We start from the raw sequence: 20,619 nt of genomic DNA on the forward strand, positions 1-20,619 counted from the left end.
TATATCGGTCACATGCAGTCGATCAGGTGAGCGAGGGAGGGATCCGTTTGTGTTGCATTTTTTTCTATACACGCATTGCACATGGCGACGAAAAATATGTGGTCACATTGAACTGTATTTGCATCATTCTAACTAGAGCCCTTATTTTATCATTTATCAAATATATATAAAAGAGCCTTGTAAATAAAAATAAAATAAAGCGAGTCGTAGTACGGTGTAGTTTGCGAAACAGACTGTAGTGGGTGGTAGTGGGGAGTGTGTGGCGGCAAGATGGCGACGGGTGCTCCCGTATCGGACTGCTGAGTGACGAGCGAGTTAAAGCCGGCGCCCCCGACGCCCTCGGCCTCCGCCCCGCGCCCCCGCCGCACCCCCGCACCCCGCCCGCCTCGCCCCTTCACAATGGTAACCCCCCTCACACCACGCACTTTTTTGTTTTGACATTTTTTATTCTTTGTTTTGGTTGCGGGCGGCGTCCTGTCGCCCCCGCCGCTGCGCCCCCGCAGCCCCCACCACTCCCCCGACTCGCCTCCGGCCTACGCCCTCTCGAACACCAACACCTCATCCCAATTTCCACGCTTTTTTTCACCGGAAAAATATAACATGAATATGTCAAAAAAAAGCGAGGTTAGTGCTGCCGCTGTCAGGGTCGGAGCGCCCGCCTCGGCGACTCCGCCCCCCGATTCACAATCACCCCGCCGCGCGTTGTATCGATCGGGCGCAGCCCCGCCCCGTCTCTCCCACTCAACCCCGAAACATTTTTTCACATGTCGAAATTTAAAAGTGAGGTTATGTTCGACTTCTTCGAAAATGATGGTGTCATTCGAAATGCCCTCACAAGATTTTTATTACCTTCGCTCTTTTTAAACATGTGCTATTTGACATTTGGCGCAATATTCGATGACCTCAGATACGAGTATAAAAATCCGCCTTAAAATATATTGAAGAATGTGCTTGTAATTACATATGAATGAATATATTATATACACATAGTTCCTTCAAAATATAATCAAGTTGAAAATGTGTCGGTTACTAATCAAGGAATATAATTTAAAATCGATCGTCTCAACGTGCTACTTTCATAATCGGCGAAACATACGTTTTCTTTATAAACGTTGTATAATGTTTGAATATGTCAAAAAGTATTGATTTACTCGAATGTATGAAGAAAAAATATTGAGTATTTTTCATAGTAATTGATTGTGAATTGTTTTTGACAAGTGTGATAGTGTCGACTTGTAAATTCTCTATATTGAAGTCAATTGATATTTTTGTATTGACAGGTAGGCTGATAATATTGATTTTTTTTAACTTGTCACTGTGAATATATTATTATATTGTCAATAGTTCGATCGAATTTTATATCGATTCAATCTGCATTATTAAATTGTACTCAAGTTGAGGATGGTTGGGGGGCTCAATTTTTGACATACATTATTTGAAAGAATTACATTTGCTGCATACAATGATTTTTAAACGTTGATACTCGGGGAATTTTATGTAATTTTTTACAACCTTGTATTGATTATTCACATATATTTCCAACTGCATTGACTATAAATGATTTACATATTTTCATCGGTGATTTTCAACCTATATATACCTGCATAAGTATATACAAGAGAGCAAAGACATTAATAATTTAAGACTTTTAAGAAGTAATGTTTAATTTTAACATTAAAAAACCAAAGAAATCACACTTACATTTATAATTTGCGTGATGTAAACATCAATAAGTCTTTTGCAAAACCACCTTTCATATTTTTTAGATGGAATTGATCTTTTATATAAACATTACTTTGATATGAATCCGTTTTAATCTAAATGTGACTCACACTTCGGGTTGCCAGATTTAGAAAATAGGAATGTGAGATATTTTCACATTTTATAATGAAAGAGCCTTGTAATAAAATGGCACATTTTTTAAATCAAATATATTCTAATGCACCTTTTCCATTTGTTGTAATCTTTTATGTATTTTTTTACATTATGCGGAGGCTATGTGAATAAATAGCTACAAAATTTGAATAATTCTTTTTTTTTATTCTTCTACCTCGGCAATGGAGAAAAAATTGGTCCATTTATCATTGCATGGTGTGTTTTTTTTATTCACTTTGTTTGGTCATTTCCTACTGTTTTAGAATAGAAGGTAATTTTTTTATTTCTGTTCCTAAATCAGATGGATACTCAGTCGTTTGGAACTTCTTCATAGTGTGTGGTGGTTTTATTGATAACTTCCGATTAAAACTTCATATTTATTTAAAGGTTCACACCAGTTTCTCAAATATGCTAAACAAATGTCTTAGCAATTTGTACCTTCATCAAAAAACATTTTCTTTTTGGTTTTTCGAAATATATGTACATATACACACATTTGTTGCCTCAGTGATGCATGGTCCAAAAAATATTCTTAAATATATTTTGAATATAGTTTTTAATTAAAATTACTTGAAAGCGAGACATTTAACTGTTTCGACAGCTTTTATAGAAAACGAAACATGTCCTGTAAATACGGAACGTCCTATAATATTTACACTTTAGAAATAAAAATTGTAGTTGGATTAGGCTAGCTTGGGTGCCTTATCAGTTTAATACAATATAATATGTTGCGAACTGAAATATTTCAAAGTGATAAGTAAATTTATTATGTTGATTTCGATAAAAAAATATGTTTCATTCGTTTTGTTGGCTTTTGCTGATTTCATATACTACGTGTATCCCTCAAATATTTATCTATATTATTGAATTTGTTAATCTAATCGTCATATATCAATCTAGATTTAAATAAATGAAATTTATTCGATTACACGTTATCTTGTATTGAAATTTTGTTAATTTTCGCACGTTATTTTGCACTGTGAATTTTTTATTTGCGTATGCTCGACCGTTTTGTAATTAATTATGTAAGTACAAGTGAATGGCGTAACGATTTTCTCCCCAGTTAGTCCTTGAGATCAAAGTTGGCCATGTTTTTCATTACATCCCTTTATTATTTATATATTTAGCTTTCATTCGAATCTAATTTTAAATTCTGTTTATACATAGAAGACTTTAAGATTTTACTACGACGGATATCTGTTTTACAATTGTTTCATTCTTATCATATGAGAATTAAAAAAATGCAATTATCTTTGATTATTAAGTGATATATTATATACGCGTATTGTATCGTTGAGATTTATCTTGTGTGTGTTTTTTTTTTCAGCCTAAGAAGAATAAGTATCACTCGGATGGAGACGATAGTCCTCCGTCTGCATCTGACGATTCTGATTTCGACGAAGAGGATGACCCCGATAATTTGGAAGTTCCCGGTAATTATTTGCATCGATGCTTTTATTTTCAATGTTTGTATATGTAGGGTTGGAATTGAACGAAAGGCTGAGAAAGAGTATGTTACGACTGATTGTGAGAAGGGGATGAAAAGGGGCATAGATGTGACGGTTAGTCGCAGTTGGACCTGTGCTCCGCGCGGTTGGTCGCTAAACCTCCGCACGTATCGTCTTAATTTTAACAACATGACTGAAAACGCACGTGTTTGATGTTCATCTCAACCGCCTCATCCTAACCGTGATCCTGAACAGCGTCATCTGTCCGGAATCTCTACCACATATATAATAATAAATTTTATATTGGTGTAAATGTCAATTTTAAGGTGGAGGCAAAACACTCGCCGCTGCTGCTGGACTTCCTGAAAAGCCGAAAGTTCTTCCCGCCCACGGATTGCCTACTATTAAAATTAAACCAAATGCAAACATCACTTCAACAATGCCTGGTAGGCTATTTTGTTCCTTTCTAAGAATTTCTTTGGTTTTTTTTTTAATATTCGGTTGTATTGATTTTTTTTTAAATGTTTTATTTCAGTTGGATTAACGGCGTCTGCAATGTTTAAAAATTTCAAATTGCCCGGTGGAATAGTGACAAAAAATAATATCACACCTGGTTACGAAGTGGTCAAAATGAGTCCGGGTAAATATCCCCTTTTTTATTTATATATATAATTATTTTATTGTAGACAAACATTTCATGAGATTCCCCATCCTATGGTTTATTATCAATTACAGGCATGTTTTTTTTTTGTTTAATTCATTTAAAATGTTTTTAATGATCATTTTATTCATTGAACACATTTGTGATTGTGGGTGTGAGTATATATATATACCATGAGTATGAATTCCATACAAATTTGTATGCATTGGAGTTTGTGTCTATATTGTAATTGTGTTCGTAAAGATTAATTTAAATTGACGTTGATTTATTTTCTTGTAATCATTGGTTTAACTATGCTATTTTATCGTGTTAATAATACCATCAATATTTGTATATTCATATATTCAATTGTGTCCTTAACAATATATTGTGATAACAATTTTTTGGTAGGGATTTGTAATTGTGTGATTTGATGCGATGTGATAGAGCTTTAGTGATGGTCGAAATTTTTATTCGTTTTGGTTAATTTTTTTGAATTGGTTTTATTGTGGGATGAGGGTTTCTTTTCATCATGTATGTTATATTTGCTTGTGACCGCAACTATGGTCTGTAATATCGTAATGCAGCTGGCATGGGAGGAGTACCAGGAATGTCTCCAATGTTGGGTGTACATGGGGGCTATTTCCCAACTGGGCAGCAGCCCCCTATGTCAAACGCGGCTGCCTACAACGCTGCAACTCTTCTCGCACAGAGTGAGTTTCATATTTTAACAGGAAGATTATTTTTTCTTAATCCTAATAAACAATTTTAATTTAATTTTAGTAGCATTGCCTATTTTTATTTCAGTATTGAGGTGTTTCAGCTATTCTTCTTGTTTGTACTTTAGTCGTTTGCTTTATAATGTGTTTGTTTTGGTTTATATATTTTTATAATGTGTAACAAACTGAATTAGTTTGTCAACGGAGAAGTGATGAAACCGGTCTGTTTGAATATTATATTTAATATATATAAACTGTTGTTAAAATTTCTTAACCCTTTGACTGCTACAACAACGATAAATCGTTGTTTTGAAATCGGCGAAGATTGCTACGACGATCGTTGTTGACGTCATTAATTGTCGTATTTCGATACTTTCTTTGAGCCACCAGCGCATCAGTGGCACGAAACATTTTTTTTATATACGTATTTATATTTATTTTTCAATCAAGCTTTATAAATATTTATCAATTTTTTAAATAAAAGCTCTTCAATTTCGGGTTCATCATCAAAGTAAATTTCGGGTTCGTTGTCAATGTCATATAAGGAGTTATTACTTGGGAATTGATTATTATCGATAAATTCATTTTCAGAATCAGTAGAGCTGCTGATTTGTCGAGTTCCTCGGCGAGGAGCTATTATTTCGCTTTCATCACTTTCACTGTCCGATATCATTTTGCAGAGTTAAAATAAATGGCAAAAAACAATAGAAATCCGCTTTCAATTATATAGGTCACGAGACGTCACGAATTCATGCAATCAATCAAATGCAACTGAAATGCATACAAAATGTTTATGATACATGTTGAAAAATTATTTGATTATTAGAAACTTCGCATCCTTGTGTGTCTCGCTCATACGTACACAATTAAAACCAAGAAAGAAAGAGAGAGAGACCGCTAACTGTTTCGAATATATCGCATGTTGTAAGGATACATCGATATCTAAAAATAGATTATTGAAAAGAATAAAGCCTCGGAAAACAATCGTCAAAACTTATTTAGTGTATATATGTAGGTATCTCTTTCGCACGCACGCATGTAAAAGCAAGACAGAAAGAGAGAGCACGAGTCCACGACTGCTTCTTAAAAATGTATATAAAGTATTATAAAAATTACGAGTGTTCGGCGAAGTAAGTATGTAAAAAAAAATATTATATTAATTTTTTTCAAAATAATTACAAATGTTAGCATTTTTCGCTTGGACATTGAAAAACCTCGTAGCAGCCAAAGGGTTAATATGATATTTTATTTATGTTTGCAATTATCGAATAAAAGGGTTGGGATAGTTCTCCGTTGACCAACTCAAATAAAATAAATTATATTGATGCATGTAACTCGTTCATTGGCTGTTTAAGTTTCTTGGCTTTAAACTTTATTTAATTTACTTTTGAATAATCGTGGGGAGTTTGGTTAGAATTACACTGAGCAACAAAAAAAATACAAGAGCTGAAACTAATCAATCTTTCCCAAGTTTGACCCATTAAATTCGAATATAATAATGGTTTTTGTAGGTTTGCTGTCGTTTATGAGATGAGCGTTTAAAAAAATGCGCATTTTTTTTTTACAGATTTTTGGCTTTTGCTGTCTTTAACTCAAAATCTAGTATTGCTGTGAAAAAATTAAGTAATTCATAGTCGGATGTTTTTTCTATTAATTGTGATTTTTATTGATTTAAAATACTTATAATTAATTATCTAGCGAATTTTAAAACTCAAAAATATTTATTTAAGAATACTTGGGAAAGGTGGCAAAGCCGATGGACCTAAGGGGTTTGATAATACAAGCAGTATGAAATATAAATACCAAATAATATAAAAAAAAAAAAATCAAAAACAAAGAAAACCGAATAGAAAATATTAAATTAAAATAGACAATATACTTTTTTCCGTGAAATTATAAGTTTATTTCGCTTATTTTTTAAGGATATTTTTTTATCTAAAGATACTAATTAGAGCGAATAATAACTGGAAAATATTGAGATTGATAACCAATCCAATAATTAATTATGCATATTTTAAAGTAATAAAAAAAATCATAATCAATAGAAAAAACATCTGACTATTGATTGCAATACTCGCTTTTGGCACAGCAATACTAGATTTTGAGTTAAGGACTGCGAAAGCCAGAAATATGTAAAAATAGCGTATTTTTTTAAACGCTTTGTCGTTCAAAAAATCATTGTCACATTCGAATTCAGTGGATCAAACTTAGTAAAGATTGATTAGGCTCAATGTTATTAATAACTATTTTTACCCATTGGTTAAATTCGTTTTCATTATTTGGGTGGTTTTTTAGTGATTTATGCATGCATGTATAAATTTATATTTGAAATATTTTTCTTATTTAACGCTTGTTTATTTCTATTTTACGGTTATTGATTCATATATTAAATTGTCTGACTGAATATGTTTAACCACTATTTAATTTTTTTAAATCATTATGTATTCAGTTCTTATACATACCTAATTTTCTCAAAAATATTTCATTTTAATTGAGAGCTTTATTTTTAAAAGTAATGTATTTTATGATCTACCATTCACACAGAATTACTAAATTTTGGTATTAAAGGGACTGGACCCCAGCGCCTTGTCCATACAAACGTATTAGACTTCTCCCTCCCTCAATTATGGCACTAGAGAAATTATTTTTTAATACGCTATGTATATCCTCCATAGGCATGGTTCTATTTTTTTTTTGATTTTTTGATTAATCATAAAAATAAAAAAATAGAACCATGCATATGGTGGATAAAATAGCATTCTAAAAAATAATTTCTCTAGTGCCATAATTGAGGAAGGGAGAATACGTTTGTATGGACAAGGCCCTGGGGTCCAGCCCTCTTAAAGTGCATGTCATTATTATTAATATTAAATCTGGATGAAGAATTATCTTATATTATATAATATTATTTTCCTCTAGTATTATAACTTTTAATATTTATTTCATGCTAACAAAATCACATTTTATAACCGTTGATTACAATTGCAACACACTTCTTTTTAAATGTTTCTATGATAGTAACGGTTGAATTTTTTAGTGGAAATGGCTGGAATGGGATTGAACATGAATCCGTTTCTTTTACAAAATCTCAATCAAATACTATCAAGCCCTATGGGCAATTCTTTACCCGGAATGCTCGGGGGAAACATGGCCGGAGCAATGGGTATGAACATAATGGGCATGCAATGGAACCAACCAATGGTGAATCCCAAGCAAATGTGGAACGACCAGAAGGTAAGAAAAATTGAATTTATTATCTAGCTAAAAAGGCTTGGATAGTTTTCAATGTATCGAATTTTTATAGATGGTCGGAGAAGAAGAAGAAGTAGATGATGAAGAAATGGGCGTTGCTGAAACGTATGCTGATTATATGCCTTCAAAATGTAATTCTCTTTCTTATGTTGTAAATTTATTTGTTGCTTAATTTGTGCTTTAATTTATTGTTTTAATTTTTCAGTAAAATTGGGTAGAAAACATCCTGATCCTGTTGTCGAAACTGCTTCTCTATCATCTGTCGAACCTACGGACGTTTGGTATAAGTCTGTTTTGCCAGAAGAAACGATTAACATGGGTCGACTTAGCGCTTTGCAACTAGAGGCAGTCGTGTATGCCGCCCAGGCTCATTCTCATTTGTTACCCGACGGTTCAAGAGCAGGCTTCCTGATCGGTATAATTTCGTTCAGTAATTTGAATTGATGTATACGATCTTCAGTAATGCATATCAATTTATTTAAATTAATAGGTGATGGAGCCGGTGTGGGCAAAGGTCGTACGATTGCTGGAATTATATTCGAAAACTATCTGAGAGGTAGAAAACGGGCCATTTGGATATCTGTTTCAAACGATCTCAAATATGACGCAGAACGAGATTTAAAAGATATATGCGCTACGAAAATAGAAGTTCATCCATTGAATAAAGTATGTTAATAACTTCTTTGTGCGGCTTACACGATTATTCAAATGTACTGTTTGATGTTTTATTTATTTTGTAGTTTAAATATGCTAAAATATCATCTCCAGTGAATGGTAATACCAAAAAAGGTGTAATATTCTCAACATATTCGGCATTGATTGGCGAATCGCAATCGTCGGGAGGTAAATATAAAACCAGGCTGAAGCAATTGCTGCAGTGGTGCGGAGAAGACTTTGATGGATGCGTATGTTTATTGGTCCTTTTTTTATTATGTAATATTTAAAAAAAAATTCTATCAAAGTATAAATTTATAGATTGTATTTGACGAGTGTCACAAAGCGAAAAATCTTTGTCCTGTGGGTTCATCAAAACCTACCAAGACTGGCTTAACAGCTTTGGAACTGCAGAACAAACTGCCTAAAGCACGCGTTGTGTATGCATCAGCTACTGGAGCATCTGAACCTCGAAATATGGCTTACATGGTCAGATTGGGAATGTGGGGAGACGGTACACCTTTTCCGACTTTCATGGATTTTATTTCTGCTGTAGAAAAACGGTACATTTTCTATTAAGTCAATATTTTTTTTAAACTTGTAAATCGAATTTGATATTAATACTATTGTGTGATTGTTTATAGAGGTGTCGGTGCTATGGAAATCGTTGCAATGGATATGAAACTGCGTGGAATGTACATAGCTAGACAACTCTCTTTTCATGGTGTCGGATTTAAAATTGAAGAGGTTCCTTTATCAAAGGAATTCAAAGATGTTTATGACAAATCTGTTATTTTGGTTAGTATATTTTGTAGTAATATCTATGTACATATCTAGTAAAAGATCGAACATATTAATTGAATTTTTATTTTTATTGCAGTGGGTAGATGCTATGCAAAAGTTTACGGAAGCTGCTGAACTTATAGATGCTGAAAATAGGATGAGAAAAACGATGTGGGGTCAATTTTGGTCATCACATCAACGTTTCTTTAAATATTTATGTATTGCTGCAAAGGTTAGTGTACTTAAATTTTAATTTCTGTTAGTTTTAAATGTTTTTTTTTAATTAAAAATTTTATTTTAGGTTAATCACGCTGTTATAGTAGCTCGTGAAGCTGTGAAATGTGGTAAATGTGTAGTCATAGGTTTACAAAGTACCGGTGAAGCTAGTACATTAGAACAACTCGAAAGAGATGATGGGGAATTGAATGATTTCGTTTCCACTGCAAAGTTTGTATATTTTTAGATTTTTTTTTCTGTTAAATGTATGTATGTATTGATTTGTAATTCGAACGAATTGTCATTGCAGAGGAGTTATGCAAGCACTAGTTGAAAAACATTTTCCTGCCCCAGACCGTAATAGAGTTAGTCGTATACTAGGTCTCGATCCACTGAAGAAAAATTCTGTTAATAATTCTCATAAAAATAACGGCCAAGAAACGACCAAACGAAAATCGAGTATGAATAATTGCAATTTGTGTGTTCGTTTGATATGTAAGATCACTGATCATTTTAATTTTCCTGTTACAGCACAATCTAGTAACTCGGCAAATCAAAGATCATCCGGTCGTGCTGTGAAACGTCCTCGTAGGTATTCATCTTCTTCAGGATCGGGCCCACCATCACCAGCACCCGTACGAACCCCATCACCTATTGCTATAATTTCGGATTCTGAAGATGCTGAAAGTGCCGCAGAACACGACTCAGGGTCTGATAGAAGTAGTGATTTCAATCCATTTTATAGTGGAAGTGATAGTGACGATGGTGAGATTTGACTACTTGTAATTCAATTGGGATTGTTCAATCAATTATTTTATAAATATATGATTTTTTTTTAGATCCTTGGGTCAATCGTAATAAGAAGAAAATGATCAAGAAACCTTCTAGTAAGAAATCAGTTCCGCCTAAAAAAAAGACAACGAATCAGGATAAAATACAAGAACACATTGAAAAGAAAACAACTGACGCTACACATACAAATACAAATAGGATAACCGTAAATACATCGACCGGTAGTGTCACCGGTACACCCGTAGGAACTAATGGTATATATCTCGGCCCTCAAAAATCTCAACCTCCACCTAGAGACGCCATAGAAAGAGCTTGCACAATGAAAGAACAATTACTAGTAGCTATCGAAAAATTAGGAGAAAAATTACCCGCTAATACACTCGATCAATTAATCGACGAACTTGGCGGTCCTGAAAATGTTGCTGAGGTGATTTTTTTTATTATTATTGTATGCGTAATACTAATGCCAACGCGTGTTCTACATATTTGTTTGAATGTTTGCAACAGATGACGGGCAGAAAAGGTCGTGTCATTCAAACAGAAGGAGGACAAATCCTATACGAAAGCCGTGCTGAAGGCGATGTTCCATTAGAAACGTTAAATTTAACTGAAAAACAACGATTTATGGATGGCGAAAAAGATGTTGCTATCATTTCCGAGGCGGCGAGTAGCGGTATATCTTTACAAAGTGATAGGAGGTATGTTTTTACATAAAAATTGGCTAACTTATATTATTTCAGTATTTTATACTATATATTGCCAGCACTATATGGACTAGTTATTAGCTTGTCTTGCTATGAACAGTATGGTTATGGGTTCGAGTCCCACTGGTTGCTGCTTGGCCTGACCTTGGTTTGTGTTAATCGTTTCCTATCAGAGTTTGTCGATTTTTCTGATTTTCATTGAAACGGTTCCTGCAAAATTGGCTTTCCCTCCCATATTTCTCTCGCAAACCTCGAGTTATTCAGCGTTTCAAGGTTCGCCGGGTTGTATGTAAAATGCTGCAAAAATTTCTGTCCATAGATGTCTCTGTGGATGATTATCGTATATAAATTTGTATTGTATTAATGCTTATTGATCGTATTATACGATGTTTGCAATGTTTGACCATAGATGTCATGTATAATGTAAAAGTATATAATAATTATTTATTAATATATAATTTGGTGTGTTTCTCGATCTGTATAGTACACTCGTCGCATTGGAGCGATCTGTAAGAGGAGTGTACATGATTAATTGAGTAAATATATAAACTTTTTCGTTTTGTTTTAGAGCTCGGAATCAAAGAAGGAGAGTGCATATTACATTAGAATTACCTTGGTCAGCAGATAGGGCTATCCAACAATTCGGTAATTCATTTTTAAACTTCTTTATTTGGCTTTTTTTTTATCAATTTTTTTGTATTAATCGTGTGAATTTTAGGTAGGACACATAGATCTAATCAAGTCAACGCTCCGGAGTATATATTTTTAATATCGGATTTGGCCGGAGAGAGGCGATTTGCTTCAACGGTGGCTAAGAGATTGGAATCTTTGGGTGCTTTGACCCATGGAGATAGACGCGCAACAGAAACTAGAGACTTATCACAATTTAATATAGACAATAAATACGGCCGTAGCGCATTGGAAGCGACAATGAAAACAATTATGAAGTACAAACCACCTCTAGTACCTCCTCCCCAGGATTACAACGGAGACTTCTTCCAAGACGTGGCGAACGCTCTGGTCGGAGTTGGACTTATAGTGAACAGCGAAGCCATGCCAGGCGTTTTATCATTAGACAAAGTATGCTTGTTAATTTATTTATTTTTTTATATCAATTTTTGTGGATTGATTATATTGAGTGTGTTTTATTATTTTTCCATTTATAGGATTACAATAGTATGTCTAAGTTCTTGAATAGAATTTTGGGTATGCCTGTAGATCTTCAGAATAGGTTATTTAAATATTTCACTGACACACTCCAAGCTATAATCGCACAGGCTAAACGCACCGGAAGATTCGATTTGGGTATTTTAGATTTGGGAGCTGCCGGTGAGTGCGTCAGGCGAGTGCGTCGAGTTCGATTTATGAGGAAACATGCTACCGGTGTAGCTCCAACAGAACTGCATCTCGTCCACGTTGAGGTAATTTCATATATATTTATTATATTATTATATTTGTTGTCACCTTTTTTTTTTAATGATTTAATTATTTTTTCAGCGAGGAATGAGTTGGACCGAAGCTATGGACAAGTGGTCCGAACTTACTGGATCACGAGAAGGTTTCTATCTGTCTCATCAAGTACGTAACGGCAAACAGACTGCCATTCTAGCTATAGCACTTGAAGTTTCTTCATCTAAGAAGATTGAAAAAGTTTCCAAGAAAGACCAAATGTATCAAATATATAGGTGAGTGTTGATTGGTGAGTGTATTTCGATGGTTTATAGACATTTTTTATGAGTTTTTTTTTATATATAGGCCGAATACGGGTTTGCAATTGCGTAATGAGTCACTATCAGAGGTTGAGAAGAAGTATAAAAAGACTTCTTCGACTGAGGCAGAACAACCTTGGACGTCTCAATATGATGCTAGTGTTACTACCTGTTCGCATGCATATTGGCGAGCGAATTGTCGGAATGTAGCTATGGGTCAGGAGTGTGAGGTTTGTGTTGGGGATTTTGTTTTTTTTTATTTGGCATGTTTGTTATATTATATTAATTTTTTGTTGAATATTAAGGTTGGTCTGCGACGTAGAAGCTATCACGTTTTGTCCGGTTCTGTGTTGGCAGTGTGGTCTAGAATTGAGACTGTGTTGAGTTCCCGTTCGTCGTTGAATAAGATGCAAGTAATACGTTTGAAAACTACGGAGGGACTCAAAATTGTCGGTTAGTTAATTTTTATTTGTAAATTTGATCATTATCATCAATGGTGGTTCGTTGTGTTTGATTTGTTTTGTGTTTTTTTGTAGGAACTCTTATACCAAAAAATTGTGTCGAGGCGTTGAAGGATGCCTTGTCGACCGATGCTGAGAAAGTAGACGAGGAGTCGTACGATTTTGAATTTAAAAAGTGAATTTGTGATAATGGAGTATATGAATGAATATATTCTTTGAAACAGTAAGACGTAATTACGGTGAATTGAATAGAAAAGTTCCTCAATTTAGATTTTTTATCTGAAAAAAAAATGTATATCTTAAAGTGAACGATGAAATCATTTGGTTTTGATTAACAAAATTATTTTCGTTTGTAATTATAATTGTAAAAATCACAGCTGGAGACATTTTGTTTTTGGATAAGTGTCGAACATAACCCAAGTACAAGGCTAATTAGATCTCTGTTATTTTAACGTAATCCTTAGTTCCGATGTAAAACAATGTAGTTATTATCCACGTAACATGTGTAGTTTACATTTTTTTTACTTACTTAGTCTTAGTGAAATGTTAATTTTCAGTCCAATTTTATTTTTGAAGAATTTCAGAAATTAATTTAAGAGTAATGTGATATTCAGTTTTAAATTATTTTTGTATATTGTCTTTTTCAAAATCAAAAAAATGGTTCCCGAACAGAACCTGCTAGTTAAGGTAATTAGTTGAACCCTCCCCTTGTCCCCGAGTACTGTTGATTTGTTGATTGTAGGTCAAATAACGTTATATTTTATCTAAGGTTTTTTTTTATTTCGTACTAAAAACCAGAAAATTATTATTCAACAAATTGTCTGTATTAATTAGAATTCACACATATTAATTATTTATGATGAAAATGTGATATTTGTACTTTTGGTAATATCGATGATTTTGTTGTTGGTTTGAACTTCGGCAAACATTAATTTGACATTTAATGTTGTCCATTTTTTTATTCGATGGGTTATTTTTATGGGTCATTCGATAGTTGAAATTATAAGACCGTTGCATAATTTTAATCGCTTATTATTTTAATTTTATTTATTTTCAAGTGGTTTCGCATTCGTTTTGTGTATCAAACTGTGCCCAAATACCAAAGATAATCAATCGAAACGAAAGCATTGATTTGCATTTATTGAGAAAATATGTTACAATAGTCGTTGCTAATTTATACGTACTGTAAGGCACAGATTTCGAGCGGCCGTCAAATGTTGATGATTTCATATTTCACCGTTGCAATTTATATAATAAGTGCCAATAAATTCCCAAATGTGAATAGCATAAACAATTAAAAAATCTTTACACAACCATTACATATGTGTTTTCTTTCTGTTGTGACAGCAATAAATTATGACTTATCCGTGCCTTTTTATTTCAATTTCAATGCAATATTTTAAATTTGTGCCTTACAGGATATCACAAACTGCATAACGTTTTACAATAAATATTTATTTCATGATTCATATATCGAAATCAATCTTACTATTATTATATATTTATAATGAAATATTGTGATGCACACAAACATATATATAATACATATTTAGAATTACACTTATGAAATTAATTCAATTGATGGTACATACATAGATCAATTGAGGCTGCATACATACATGAGATCACTCGCCGTCTCTACGTCGGTTCCATTGTTGATCTAAGCTTCTCTTCGGGACTTGACTAGGCTTGAGTTATCTCATATAAAAAAAATAGCCTTTATTTTATTCAGTATTATGTAAATAGGTGTAACTTATTTTTCTTTGTAATATGTAAAACTGTACATATGGAATTTACACTGTAGAGTTATAAATTGTTTATATTTACTTAGAATGCACAAAAGTTTATTCTTAATGGTTGTGGCTATTTGCAGGTACTATATCTGCAAATTATTGGCTATTTGCAGGTACTATATCTGCGACAGGCGCAAATCTTTCTGCGCATGCGCGTGAACTGTCACTGTCAGCGTGTTTACTGTTTAAATTTTGTTTTAAACCTCTTAAAATTTTGTTCGAACTCGTAAAGTGACGTTGAGTAAAAAATATAATCCAAATTAGTTAATATTATTAATTGTTAGAAAATTATTATATACAACGTGTAATACCTACATACAAGTACAAGCCGTGAACTAGCTGAATTATATAAATCTATTGTAATAACGTGCGAAATTTATTTGCCTCATGTATAATGAATGATTGATTAAACAAGTCTCTAGCATACATTAAGTGTAAGAAATTATAATCGGATTATAAGTTTACGCGCATGCGCAGAAGGCTTTGCGCCTGTCGCATATATAGTACCTGCAAATAGCCACAATCATTTTTTTTTTTTTTTTTTTTTTGGATATCGGGACCATCTGTGAAACTATTTTCTTAAAATTGGTATAGTATTATGAATATACTATGAAACGGTTGGAAGTATACATTATTTGCATATTAGAATCAAACGTTGCCGTGCATTAAGTAAACTTTTTGCTAAATAAAGATAGAATGCATATATGGGGCAAACTCACTGACGAATGTGCAACAAAAATCCAACAGGGACTACATTTTTATTAAAAGCCTTTACTGGTTTTATATATATGGTACTTTTGCTGGGTTTTCATCTCGTATTGTAGTGTTTTTGTCCCGTTATGCTGAATGCTCACAAAATGGTTAGAAGTGAAAGCCTTTGATAGATTGTCATTTTCGGCCATTCAAAGATCATCTCATTAGTTTGCACCCGTCATTATAATATAGAGTTGTGACCCTTGACTGGTTAGTAATGATAAGTCGAACTTTCTACATTATAAGTTAGTATACATTTATGACATTTATCGGGTATTGTTTTCTTGGTGTATAATAGTAAAATTATATTGTTTTTTTTAAATATAATATTAAATGCACTATGGAAATACACAATAATACGGATTGAAAGTGTTCTTCCGTGAAATGGGAGACTGGATATTAAATATTTTTACTGTACATTTAATAAGTATACGGAAAATTGGTACTGTACTTATGAATCGCATCTAAAATCATGTTTTGGATGTCGCCGATTGCAGTAGTTTAATGACTTGGATGACCAGGCCGGATATGGCCCGGCTTAAAATGAGGCCCGAACTGAGAGTAATCATTGTGAATGTTGACTTAAGAGTTCAATTTGAGATGCATTTGTGTATGTGTTTGTTTTGGATGTACATTAAATGTATGTAGTAAGGTTGTCCTAATTTTGCGGTACGTATCCCGATTTACCAATATTTAATTACATAGTTGTGTAGTTGGTATTTATTTATATATATACATATGTATATTGTATATGAATAATCTGCATACTATTGAACTAGTGGAACTTTGTCTATTCTCACGATCAGTGTAATGGTTGATTGGATATTTTACAGTGTTTGATTTTTTGTATCTGTGCAAAATGTATACATAATATATATTAATAATGAACATTTCGGTGATGATTATGGTTATTATGACGTCATTACTATGTCTATTTTTTTTATATTATCGTAGATACAATTTTTTTTTTTCTGAAGTCAAATACGTAAATATATATAATCCACTATGCATTGTAACAGTAAGATTTGTCATTTTTTCCTTTGTTAAATATTATTAATATTTTTAATTATTTCAGGGGAGTTTTACATGTGTGTAATTTACAAGAAATAAAAGTAACAAACTAATTTTTTTTCTGACGTTTAACAATTAAGTTACATAATTATTTTTGTATAAACACTTCTTGTAAATATTATTTCACTGATAATTGACTATGGTAAAAATAAAAAATAAAACTATTAACTATTGTTGTATTATTTATTATCCTTACAAGCTTGTGAAATCATTTCAGAACTCATTGGGAGAATTGAAAAATTAAAAATCTCTAATTTTTCCCACTGTTTTACGTTTATTTAGCTCTTTCCTACAATTCAATTGATGAATTTCGGCTGAAAATTCCACTTTCATATTATAATTTATATTACAAGTTTTATCGGTAAACGGATTATTCCGCAAATTGCAATCGCGCGCACGACAATCGTTGCCACAAACATCGCGAATACGGAATATAGGCCACTCTATTTCTTGTTAGTACAATATTTCGCGTGATTGATGGAGTTTTTGGGTGCCAGATGTTCCGTGATCGAGAATTTAGTAACGTGCGTGAGATCGCTTTTTGCAGAATAATCACCGAACCGTTTTTATAATATTTTGTAATATAAAATTAGACTTGGCAAATACAGAAAAATGTTATATTAATAGAAGTGGCTTTAGGCGTCATATTGTTGTCAAGTGACGATTGTCCACAGACAATCCTAAATAATTTTAGCATCAGTCGTATTTGATGCTTGGTGCTCGACGTATGTCCGATAAAAACTTCTCTGTTTGTTTATATTGTTGCGTAGGGGTGGGTGGAGGATCCAAGTAAAAGGCCAACAGTCGTTTCACAGCATTTATTGATGATTCAGGAGTTACACGCACTGTCACTGCTCCATCCAGAATGAATTATATCGCCTACGTACCGCCTTATAAAGGGTAGATCTCTCAGGACGCCTAATCTGTTTACCTGTTGTATAGTCACGTATTCGGATATGTATTTCCAAGACATTGGATCTTCCCGTACCGATTCTGAGAAATAACTAATAACGGTCATTGCTTAGCCTAAATGCACTTAGAGTCCAGATATAATCTTTGGAAGTAAGTGCATGCATTTAGTTAACCGATAACAGATATCCGTTGGTCTAAGTACAATTCGCTCAATCCACGGCGTACGTAACAATATTACTCGCAAGATGGGCAAGCATCGATAAAAATTGCACAATGCATTCAAAAACACACAATAAACAACATGGGATGCATTTTTATAACCAAATTGATCCGATTGTATTCTGTGCGTTGTAGCGTATTTATAAAGACGTACCGCGTAATATTGACAACAATTATTTATTCGTAAGGGCCCTTCTATTATTATTACATTTCTCTGAGCAAATATGCAGAGACGTAATTTGGCGGGGGAGGGCATAAACCCCTCCAGATTTGGCCAGGAACATGCATGTCATTTGATGAAATACATGTCGATCAGAAGCAAGACAAAAAAATTGTCTAATAAAAAACAAATACAAACTAACCAACTTTTATCCCCCCCCCCCCCTCCTATAAAATACTGAAAAGATATCCCCACGAATATGTATGTGAAAATTAATGCATTAATACAATTTTTTGCATTACAGTAATATTTGTTTGATACCTGAAATTTCAGCCAATACTCTAAATCAGATTTTATTTATTAAAATAAATATACTGGATAGAAGTATCTGAAAATTTTGAATTTAACGAGTTAATAATATTTCAATGACTAAGTTTTTCAGGGGTGATTTTTTTGGTGTATGTGGGTGTAGTTTGTTATGTTAGGGTGGGTTTCTGTCACCCCCACAAGGACAAGGGCGTCTAGGGGGAGTGGTGCTGGGGGGCCTAGCGGATGTTCCGCTACGAGCCTCCCCTAGCCATGTGTTCTGATTGACACAGGTAATCTTCTTCAAAGAATGTCCTACTTCATCTAAGCGTAAAACATTCAATTTATCGATCCATTTTGTTCTAGAATTACCCTTAACCTCTTCAATGTGAATAACGTTCTCATTACACCATGACGCTTTATTTGACTAGTTTTTTCAATTAGAAGGTAAAACATTTATCCATTTTCATTATATTTCTGAAAAACATACACATCTGGACAATCAAATGGAGTTTGTTCATAGCAGTACAATTTGCAATAATTGTAATTTATTTACAATGGCAACATTGCTTTTATTTTGTTGTTATTTTTATTAAATTTGAATATATATGTACTAATTTCATATAAACGTGTAATGAAGGTTTTGATGTTGAAGATGAATCTATTGTTAATTTCAGATTCCTGTGTGCATGTAACAACATGCCGGAGCATTTGGAACTTCAACACCTCGTTGAGCTCTCCAACGGGAGAGACGATGGTACCGACATCTCTTTAAATCTCTATGAGAACAGGAGACCGTTATTGAAAAGATGTCCATTTCTTGGATTGATGTTGGCTGCTCTCTCATCCTTATTCTTTTCTCTGTGTTCGGTCATCGTCAAAGGATTAGTGAGCGTCGACCCTATGGAATTAGCAGCATTCAGATTTGTAGGCGTACTTCTTCCGACTATACCCGTTGTAATATGGAAAGGCGAACCGATATTCCCAAAAGGCAGAAGGACAATGCTCATGTTCAGATCTTTCGTAGGAACGAGCGGATTAATGTTGAGCTTCTACGCTTTCAGGCACATGCCGCTAGCTGACGCATCAGTGATAGTATTCTCAGTGCCGGTATTCGTTTCCATATTTGCCAGGATATTCCTGAAAGAACCATGCGGTGTCTTCAATGTGATATCGATCGTTCTGACGCTGATCGGTGTATTGTTGATCACTCGTCCGCCACTCATATTTGGCAGTGTCGGATTGGAGCTATCGAGCGAAGACGGCAATTCCAATCCTTGGGGTGCTGCCGCAGCCTTCGGGTCTACACTCTTCGGTGCTAATGTTTACATTCTATTGAGAGCGTTGAAAGGATTACACTTTTCAGTCATAATGACGAATTTTGGCTGCTTCGCTCTGGTGCAAACGGTGTTTGTAACCTGGCTCATAGGGGCACTGTGCTTGCCCCAGTGCGGCATGGACCGTCTGCTCGTTCTGTGTCTGGCTTTGTTCAGTTTCAGCGGCCAGATACTATTGACTATGTCCCTTCAGCTCGAACAAGCTGGACCGATAGCTATAGCTAGATCTGCTGATATAGTGTTCGCTTTCATTTGGCAAGTTATGTTTTTCAATGAAGTACCCAATAAATTTTCTATACTCGGCGCCGTTCTAGTACTATCGTCCGTTCTGCTAGTTGGGTTTAGGAAGTGGGCATTAGCTTTACCTGATAATTCAGTTATGAAAACGTCTCTGGGTGTATTAGCCAGATAGGTTACAATTAATACATATGGCAGGATTTCTCATTTTGCGCCATTTGGAGCACTGGTGCTCCGTAACAAAAAATTTACCACTGATTTCAAAACAGTTTAAACTTATCTATCTATAGAAACGTAGATTTTTCTGATTCATTTAGTTTTACAGTTCCAAAGTACCGTAAAGGTTGAGAAATACTGTTATACGAAAGCCAATAAACTAGAGTGAATACGGTTTAAGTGAAATCACAGTCATTATACATATTTCTAACCATTTTTTGAAAATAATGAATATTTATAGTTCCCAGCAAATAAAATCACGACATTTAAATAACTTCTAGATAATGCTTCAAACTGATGAAAGTGATTAATCAATAGGAAGTTTATAAACTGCTAGTGGGTTTTAATAGTTGATTGAACTG

At 33.7% G+C, this 20,619-nt stretch overlaps 2 protein-coding genes across 3 annotated transcripts; both read left to right on the forward strand.

Annotated features, from left to right (window-relative positions):
* The first annotated feature begins 206 nt into the window (after positions 1 to 206).
* On the forward strand, positions 207 to 14,728 carry sno (Protein strawberry notch). 2 transcript variants are annotated; one of them, XM_077443449.1, is made up of 25 exons: positions 207 to 402; positions 3,203 to 3,308; positions 3,650 to 3,769; positions 3,859 to 3,963; positions 4,551 to 4,676; positions 7,720 to 7,916; positions 7,987 to 8,065; positions 8,140 to 8,349; positions 8,425 to 8,600; positions 8,675 to 8,839; positions 8,910 to 9,151; positions 9,233 to 9,386; positions 9,469 to 9,603; positions 9,673 to 9,818; positions 9,898 to 10,046; positions 10,119 to 10,352; positions 10,427 to 10,806; positions 10,887 to 11,077; positions 11,652 to 11,728; positions 11,802 to 12,163; positions 12,250 to 12,504; positions 12,581 to 12,768; positions 12,839 to 13,022; positions 13,098 to 13,245; positions 13,329 to 14,728. In XM_077443449.1, exons 1-25 carry the CDS (start codon positions 400 to 402, stop codon positions 13,430 to 13,432), a joined length of 4,236 nt encoding a protein of 1,411 aa, XP_077299575.1. In that variant the 5' UTR covers positions 207 to 399; the 3' UTR covers positions 13,433 to 14,728. The 2 variants fall into 2 exon arrangements, with proteins under 2 accessions (XP_077299575.1, XP_077299576.1); XM_077443450.1 differs by lacking the exon at positions 4,551 to 4,676.
* A 4,438-nt stretch (positions 14,729 to 19,166) lies between these two features.
* LOC143920284 (solute carrier family 35 member G1) lies at positions 19,167 to 20,216 on the forward strand. The gene has a single exon (XM_077443104.1). It carries the CDS (start codon positions 19,167 to 19,169, stop codon positions 20,214 to 20,216), a length of 1,050 nt encoding a protein of 349 aa, XP_077299230.1.
* Positions 20,217 to 20,619: the final 403 nt, after the last annotated feature.

Source organism: Arctopsyche grandis, chromosome 12 (genome assembly GCF_051622035.1).
Source record: "Arctopsyche grandis isolate Sample6627 chromosome 12, ASM5162203v2, whole genome shotgun sequence".
Lineage (NCBI taxonomy): Eukaryota > Metazoa > Arthropoda > Insecta > Trichoptera > Hydropsychidae > Arctopsyche > Arctopsyche grandis.